At 34.7% G+C, this 8848-nt stretch overlaps 2 protein-coding genes across 2 annotated transcripts; both read right to left on the bottom strand.

Moving 5' to 3' along the window:
- Window positions 1-4121: 4121 nt before the first annotated feature.
- LOC149093341 (ATP-dependent DNA helicase PIF1-like) lies at window positions 4122-5402 on the bottom strand. The gene is made up of 2 exons (XM_089269329.1): window positions 4815-5402; window positions 4122-4733 (listed from the first exon to the last, which is right to left on the bottom strand). Exons 1-2 carry the CDS (start codon window positions 5400-5402, stop codon window positions 4122-4124), a joined length of 1200 nt encoding a protein of 399 aa, XP_089125455.1.
- A 2133-nt stretch (window positions 5403-7535) lies between these two features.
- Window positions 7536-8573, bottom strand: LOC149093340 (uncharacterized). Its single transcript, XM_089269327.1, has one exon. The coding sequence runs from the start codon at window positions 8571-8573 to the stop codon at window positions 7536-7538; it is 1038 nt and encodes a 345-aa protein (XP_089125453.1).
- Window positions 8574-8848: the final 275 nt, after the last annotated feature.

The following is an 8848-nucleotide window of genomic DNA, read 5'->3' as shown; positions in this document are numbered from 1 at the left end:
GCTTCATTCCGTTTACCATCAAGAGATGAAAAATTCTGCTTTCATTAGTAAAAAGTTAAAAAGTTTATTTATTAATATATATAAAATTTTTAATAGCGAGTTCGCATCAAGAAAACCTGCTTATGAAGTTTCAATCATAGAATCGTATTCTGAAATGAATTAATAAAGTGTATCAATATTAATGTAAACGCAATAAAAAAACTCATAATAAGAGGAAATTGAGGAGCAATCAAACCAAAATCTCCAATTGCGATGCCAGTTTCTCCCCATTCATCCAATCTTGAAGCTGAAAGCACGAGCAAATGTTTCATCAATTAAATGTCAATTTTTTACTGCTTCTACTTAAAAGATGAGCTTAAAATGGAGTCACTCTTTCTGGGAGTTAAATCGATTTCGAATTTTTATTGATAGATTTCGGTACATTCAGCCTTCTCAAAGACCAATATAACAGAATTAGCTGCCACCAATTTTCTATTTCGCCATTTTATCGCCTTTTTTCAAAAAAACTTGTATGCTCTTCTAAGACGGATTTGTGCGTTCATTTTCATTTTCAAAATAGCAAAATGCAAAACCCAATAGAAAAAATTACAAATTTTTCTAGAAAAAAGGCGATAATATGGCGAAATCGAAAAGTTGGCAGCTGATTTATCCATATTGGTCTTCAATGGTATATCAATATCTTTTGGAGAGCATATAGATGCATCAATCCAGTTCAGGGAATAAAGTTCATGTAATTTGATGTACTAGACCAGCGAATTGATATTGCATGTTAAAAGCATGATGAAGTTGATGTTTTCCAAAATGAACTGAAATGAATGAACGCAGTATATTAGCATTTATTACACTATTAATATATAAATCCAGAAAATTCAATACCACAACTCACAATAAGAGCAAACTGAGGAACAATGAAGCCAAAATCTCCGATTGCGATGCCAGTCTTGTTCCCATTGATTCTTTCTTGAATCTCTAAAGCCTGAGCAAATTTTTCATCAAAAAAAATGTCAGTTTGTTTGAATGTGTTTTTGAATAAAAGACTGTGAATCGACGACTAATTGTAACATTGAATCTTAGGGAGCAAATGAGCAGCAAGTTACGCACCTTGAATCGAGCAGAACATATTGGTGTATTCAATATTAGTTTCGTATAATATCCGTGTACGCTTAGAACCTTCAAGTAAACACATGGAAAAATAAATGACATTCACTTTGACAATTTAAGTAACGCTTACTTTAACATAATAACGAGATGCCCAATAGTTACCAATGACGAGGAAAAAATGGATTGTTATGCCTCCGATTGTAATGATTTTAGAAATGAAATCTGGAAAAAGATTTAAAATCAATGAAAATAACAACAAAAGGTCACCTGCAACTGCAATCAGTCCAAAGAGAAAGAGCAGCAAATAATTTGAGTTACGATTAATTTGATCAACATAATTGACAACCAGAATCACTCGTTCATTAATCTGCTTCAGTTCAACTTGACTTAAAAAAGGTTTATTTAGACAGTATTTAATATGGTCAATAGCGCTCTCCATTCCTAAAGTAAATAAATAAGCTAAAGTCCAACAATATATTCCAACATTAGCCAAAGCAGAGAAAAGTGTCATTGTTGCAACAGTTTCAATAGGAACATGTAAAATGATGAAAAAGATGTGCAATTTGGTTGCATAAGTGGACGGAAAATAAAGACGGAGTGTCAATGTTAATGATACTAGATAAGCCATGATAATAATCATGATTCGTATCCCATTTATCATGAATAGATGACAAATTTTATTTAGTTTTTGTGAGCATCTTTTATTCATCATAAAAGGTGCATGAGAAACTCCATGCATACGAATGTCTAGGAAAAATCTCAATGGTATCAGATAACCAGCACGTTCAATGTAATGAATGTATTCTCGGAGAGCAAAAAGGATGAAATAAATGATATCAAACAAAACATAAAAGGCTGTTTTCATCGGCTGTACATCTTCGGGGATCGTATTAGCCAAATATAAATCAAGCTTATAATTTCCTTGATAGTACATGAACAAACTTGCTCGGATCATTGTGTAAATTACTGAAATACGAACAATCCAGTTCGCTATCCATACTCTTCGCGTAATTGGTTTATCGTATTCTTGCTTTTGTCCACCACATAAAGTGACAAGAAACAATTGATTGAGATAATCGAAACGAGCTAAAGCTCTTCTTGTTTCGATATCGGATTCACCAGTCCAACCAATCAGTTTATATAAAAAAGGCTTCAAATGTCGACGGAAATTCGTTGGCTTCCTTTTCTCAATCATTTCAATCATTGCACTGCATATATAAGGAATCAATTAAATTTTGTTGAGATGAAAGCAATTTACTAGAGAGATCTGATGGAAATGGAAATCTTCTCGATCTTACAACTGTTTATATAATAACTTGAAGATTGATCTGAAATACTGCTTACAGTGCAGTCTATTTTTTCATTGATTTATAACCTTGTCGAAATATTTGTGCACGAAAGAGTGATAATTACGAATCAATTGTCGAGTTAAATATTAATAAAAAATTATTTATTTGCATACAAGAAAGGCTTTGACTCATCTTTATGAATAAATTGTTTCTAATATAACTTGTTTTTATTCCAATACATTTCAGATCATTTACTTTTCTTTGTGACGAAGATCGTTTGTTGATTGCATCTAAATGGTCATAGTCACGGATTTTCTTTAGAGTTGCATGATACCCGAATAAAGTATTTATTGAAAGAACAATTTTTGTCATGAGTATCGATACTATTGAAAATACTAATATTATAAAATATTGTGAAAAGTATTGCAATATCAATGTCATTTGGAAGTTAGCATTTTGCTAGGCAGAGATCATGACATAAAAGACAAAAGATTCAAGCCTTTTCCATAATTCTATTAGTGATTTAAAAGATTTATCCACTTTAGATAGAAGTAATCGGGCTATTCTACAGCGAATGAACCCAAATTTTTGAGTTCGAGGCTTTTGGCAGCGTTAAAAAGACACTAAAATGTCAGAAATTTCAACGAAAAAATATATCGAAAGAGCAATACTATTGCAGAAAGTATCGATAAGTATTGTTGAGACTGGTATCGATAATATTACTCAAAAATATAATATTGCTGCAACACTAGTTTGCTTAATGAGACCATTTCAATAGATAGATGTAAGGTTACCATATCCCTAAGATCTATCGATCAACGAATTATAATAATATTTATCGGAGCGTAAATTCATACTTCAGTTGAGCCATTTTGAAAATGCACTTTTTGATTTCATTACGAAGACGTACAGTCACAACTTTTGAGTCAAAAAAACTTTTTATAAAATGTTGTTTACTCGTGGTCAATGGATGTCACCGTGGTCAATGCAGCGATAGTCCAAAGATATATTCAAGTGTTAATCAAAGAAGAGAAAAGTGTCATTAATGCAATAGTTTCAATAGGAATATGTAAAATCGACGTGCATTTTAGTTGCAAAAGTTCTCTGGCAAGTATAAACGAAGTTGTTGGGAAATGCATGGGTTTGGTTATTTAAAGCAACGAATTGCTAGAGAAGAACAGTTTAATAAAAAAATTGAATAAAAAAGTTTTCAGTCTCAATGTTTTCGGTTCACATGCAATTGTTTTTATTCATTGTAAGACAGCGGCAGGAATAGATTAATATTTCTGAACAAAGTTACGTACCTTGAATTGAGCTGAAAATATCGTTCGTGTATTCAATATTAGTTTAGTGTAATATCCATGTACGCTTAGCAATTTCAAGGAATAACATTAAAAATAAGTGATTATAAATTTCAATATAAACTGACACTTTGAAGTAATAACTAGACGCCCAATAAGTGCCAAATACGGGAAAAAATGGATCAAAAAGCCTCCAAATGAGATAAACTTTGAAACAAAATTTGGATACAGTTTATAAACTAGGTCAACCGTGAAGCGGCGTAGTCTGAGCTTGCGTCGCGATTTATTATGGAATGCTTTTTATGTAAATGAAATAAATTTATGTTGTATTAAAACACTTTATTGTAAATTATCAAGAAACAATATCAGGTAGTCAGTTTTCATCAATTATTAGTTAGATATTCACAGGCATTAGACTCATATTGTAATTTTAGACAAATTTTCGAAGAAATCTTGTTCTAGGACCCATCATGTTACATTGGGATATAGCATCTATCCGAATCTTCTCAAATGGATGAATAAGCATTAGCCCCTCGAGTGTTTTAACTCTACTGAGTGCGACATAAGTTAATCCTAATGTTTTTTCTGTCTCAACAATACTTACAACAGCTTTATCGAGTGTGAGCCCTTGTGATTTGTGTGCTGTGATAGCATGTGCAACCGCTAAAGGAAATTGGGTGCGTGTAACTGTATTTTCCCCAATTTTCCATGATCTTTTTAATGGTGTTATTGGCACATAACCATCATCATATGTTGGTCCATTATATTTCTCGAATTCAACCATAGTTGCCGCTGGCAATGAGGTTGGTCTTTCACCCTCTAAGTACCTAATCTTACGCACAATACCCATAGAGCCATTTACAAGACCACATTCAGTCCACAGATTTGACCTCAACATTACTTTGCAACCCACAGACAAATACAATTTGCTTGCTAGACCTTGAGCTTGATCTTCTGTGGTGTTTGCGCCTTGAGGATAGTTATTTCGAGCCGGTATTTTCGCTACAGGATTACCAGTTTTTCTCAAGTGTTCTTCATTGTACTTTTCAACAAGAACTTTTGTTGGGTAAATATGGACTGCATTTCTGAAGCCTGCAACTTAAAATGCATCTAATGCACTAACTCTTCTAAACATCAAAAGACTATACATATTTTCAGATATATTTCCAAGAGCTACACCATCCAGCAATTCTCTGAAATTCCGCTGGTCGTCACCTGCTTGTCTATGGCATGTGGTCAGCTTATAGTAGCGCTCAATCGTGCCAGACAGAAGTTTCCCCATTGCGGTTTTAGGATTTTCTATCTCGCTGTACCAAGCACTATTTTTAACTGGTGGTAATTGTTGCATATCTCCAAAGAAATAAACAATATACCCTCCAAACGGTTCTTGAGATGACCCTCTGCCTTCCTGTAGCCTTTGAGAAATTTTAGCTAGCATTGTGAAACCTATCATTGACATTTCGTCGAAAATCAGAACCTTTACTTTCTCCATTTTAAACTGAAAATTTCTCAATGTTGCTCCCTGTAGAGGACTAAATCCATCTACTCCTATACTAAGAAAAGAGTGTATTGTTTTTCCATTGATGTTGACTGCTGCTACACCTGTGGGAGCTAGAATAACAACAGAATCTTCGCCCAAACTTGATTTGAACTCATTGGCAAGTTTCTCAATCAAAAAGCTTTTACCACTACCGGCCTTTCCCTGAACCATTGCTCTTTTAACTCTTATTTCTGCTTTTGAATTTATGGCTCTGATTTGTCTTCTAGCCAAATCAATAATTTTCAGCTGATCTTGTGAGAATGATGCTGCTCGTGATATAGAACGCAAACCAGACCTGAAATTTTTTTTGCATTTTCTAACCAGGATTCAATTCGTGTTTTTTCGGTCTCTGTAACTGCCTCTTCTTCCCAATTAAACTCTTCATCAACTTCTCGACTCCCTAAAGGCCTGACTTCATGCACTATTGGAGCTGCTCTCGAGATTGCTTGAGCTGGATCTCGTTGCTCTCTTATTGGGTCTACTGGAAGTTCCTCTTCAAAAAGATCATCAGGTAAAGGAAAGTCTAATCGGATATCATTGGGAGTATCATTTGGTAAATTTGCACAAACAGTGCACCAAGGTTTGTTATTTCTACAGTCTTCAATTAACGTTTCAGGAGAATTTCTCCATGGAAGAAAAACAGTTGCTAGCAATTTATAATACTTTTCAGTTTCACTCAATGTTGTTCCTAATTTAAGTCTGGGAAAAATGCGAACGATTGCCCTCTGTTTGCGTTGAGTAATATTTTCTGCTCTGAATGCATATGCTGCAGAAAAATTATACAGGGCATTTCAGCTAATTTTCCTGTTGTAAAACAGTTATTACTCAGAACTGGCTTGACCTTGAGAGTAGATATTATGTTTATGGAAATTTGAGCGATACTCAATTGTCATATTTCAAGGTCAAGGTCATTCAAGGTCATTTTTCGGAAATCTCTCCTACCGTTATTAGAGGTCATTTCAAGGTCAAATCATAATTTTCAAGGTCGCAGAATCATACTGAGCAAGTTTCATCATTCTGTCACAAGCACTTCGTGAGATATCTTCATTTGATTTTCGATATAATTTCAATTTCATTTCAATATCATCTTTCATTATCATCTTCAGTTGCTGTTAGGTGTGCAGCCTGTGTGGCTTTGGAAGGAAAGCAACTGAAGATGCACAAGGATTACAGTTAAATAGCTGTACCCGGTAGGAAAGGGCATCCGGGTCATCAAAACTGCCCAAAGGTCATTCAATCGCAACTTAACCTCCACGTGGTAATGACTGGGTAACTCCAATGAAGCTCTGCATTTGTAATGATCTTGTGAGAGTTTGAAATCAAATGAAGATATCTCACGAAGTGCTTGTGACAGAATGATGAAACTTGCTCAGTATGATTCTGCGACCTTGAAAATTATGATTTGACCTTGAAATGACCTCTAATAACGGTAGGAGAGATTTCCGAAAAATGACCTTGAATGACCTTGACCTTGAAATATGACAATTGAGTATCGCTCAATTTCCATAAACATAATATCTACGCTCAAGGTCAAGCCAGTTCCGAGTAATAACTGTTTTACAACAGGAAAATTAGCTGAAATGCCCTGTACAAAGAAAGTTCATCCATACTCGTCGGTCTATTAATGTAGCGGACGAGAATAACAGAACTTTCTTGGTCAGTATGCAATAAGTTTACCCATGCATCGTCTCGAATTACAAGATTAACAATAGGACGAGATGAATGATAAAGAGGCCAACTCATCATTAGATGACACAATTCCTGCGCTGAAAAATCTCTTTCTGCAGTAGAACTTATCATCAGCTTACTGATTAAAGTTATCACTATCTTTTCCCAGTAAATTCTTATTGCGAAGATCTTTCGGAAAACCATAACGACACTTCAAGTGTTTAGTTATTCTATCTTGTCGCATACAATGTCTACCACAGCGTGTGTGTCTTTGTAAACAATTAAGAAGAGAATTCAAATCTGATTTATCATTCAATTTATCGCTAAATGTGAAACGTGACGGATGAATGCTTAGCTGAGGAGCAGTTGAGTCAAAATTCCAGGCTGAACAGAAATCCCCAAAATAGTCTGCTATTTGTTGACGACTGTTCTCATCGAACTCATCTAACTTACTGATATCTGGAGCACCTTCAATCCATAGTACACCATGGATATGGGGACTGCCTCTCCATTGCCACTCATACCTATACCACCAGTCTTTTATTGGCAAAATTTTTTTCAAAACTTTATCAATGAAAGTTTCTGCGCGTCGTCTGAAAAACCATGAAGTAACTAACGGATTATCATGCATCAAATTTATTCTTTCCCTATCTGATAAACTGTTTCAGGGGCTAAAAGTCTGAAAAGATCAGGCCAATGATAATCAGCTGCTGACAGAGTGAAAAAGATAGTTGGAGTACCGATTTGTTGAACCATATCTAATAGTTCACCACACCGTTGACTCCAAAAACTTTGAGATGCACGAAGTTTTCCGACACTAAACATAACCTTTGATAATAGATTAGGATTCTCTCTTAGCATGTTCTTAAAAGTATCAGCATTCAAATTTCCTAATGCATTGCGTCTAACAAACATATTACCTTGTTTCAAGGCTTGCCACCTCATAATAGAGTCAAAGGCAACGAAACAAAACCGTGGATGGCAAGCAAATCTTTTGTCATGAAAACGCATCAAATATTGAAAATAGGGTAAGAAATCTACTTTTTTGCGTCTAGGCTGTTTTATGTCGGCTGCGCCAGTAGGAAAAAGTGTTGGGAAGGCTTGGGAAAGATAACCTTCAGTTGTGAATTCACTAATTGGAGTATTTTGAAGAACTGGCCATTCTATTTGGGGATTAAGTGCTGCAGAAATAGCAGCAGCTTGATCTAATTGAGGTATGCTTGGAAAATTGCATTCATGAATCAGGTTGTCTAATTCATCTTGTTGATCTTCCGCAGGATCAGAGACATTTTCGATAACTGGAACATCTATATTTCCATCTAGTGGCAAGCTAGCTAGCACTTCTTCATCGATTATTATATCTTTATAATATCTATGATTAGCTTTCAAATATAAAAGAGCATTCCTAATTTTCTCACTTCTGACTCTCAAATTTGCAAAAACACTTGGAGTAGTCCGTGTAATAACGGCCATTGCCTGAGATGATGTAGGATCGACTGGTAATTTGTTATACAAATTAACAATATCTTGTTTAAAATGTATAACATGACCGGAATAAGCCATTTGTTGGCCTCTAATTTTACAAAAGCAGACAACTGGGTGTATCTTGGCTATGAGCATTTCCTCAATAGGTGTTAAATCGCGCAAAACTTCAGGAATAGGATCGTGTGTCATTTCATTATCACTGCAGAACATTCCTTGAGTACTCTTATTAACACTGTTGAACAAAACAATTGAAAAGTTAAAAACTTAATGTTTATTAAATGAAAGGTAAACTTAAACTACAATTCTATTCAATTTGCTCTCTGTATTTATACTAAAAGAGTTGAAATTGATCTCTAAGTCGTTCCAGTCAATATAACGGGCAACGGAACGAAATACCGAAGGTATCAATGGCTTAATTAAGGCTTTTTAGTGTTAGGTAAAAGTTTGTTTTAGAGGTTAAATGG

Source organism: Tetranychus urticae, chromosome 3 (assembly GCF_039701765.1).
Source record: "Tetranychus urticae isolate SD_2017Ah chromosome 3, NJAU_TeUrti_SD_1.0, whole genome shotgun sequence".
NCBI classification, from domain to species: Eukaryota; Metazoa; Arthropoda; class Arachnida; order Trombidiformes; family Tetranychidae; genus Tetranychus; species Tetranychus urticae.
The sequence above is the reverse complement of the archived record's forward strand: the minus strand, read 5'-3'. Positions and strand labels throughout refer to the sequence as shown.

Excerpts from the sequence above, each read along its gene's own strand:
- LOC149093340 (XM_089269327.1), bottom strand. The coding sequence starts at position 8,573 with ATGACACACGATCCTATTCCTGAAGTTTTGCGCGATTTAACACCTATT.
- LOC149093341 (XM_089269329.1), bottom strand. The coding sequence starts at position 5,402 with ATGGTTCAGGGAAAGGCCGGTAGTGGTAAAAGCTTTTTGATTGAGAAA. Across the intron at positions 4,734-4,814 it reads GTCTTTTGATGTTTAGAAGA|TACAATGAAGAACACTTGAG; the intron begins GTTAGTGCATTA and ends CTTGTTGAAAAG.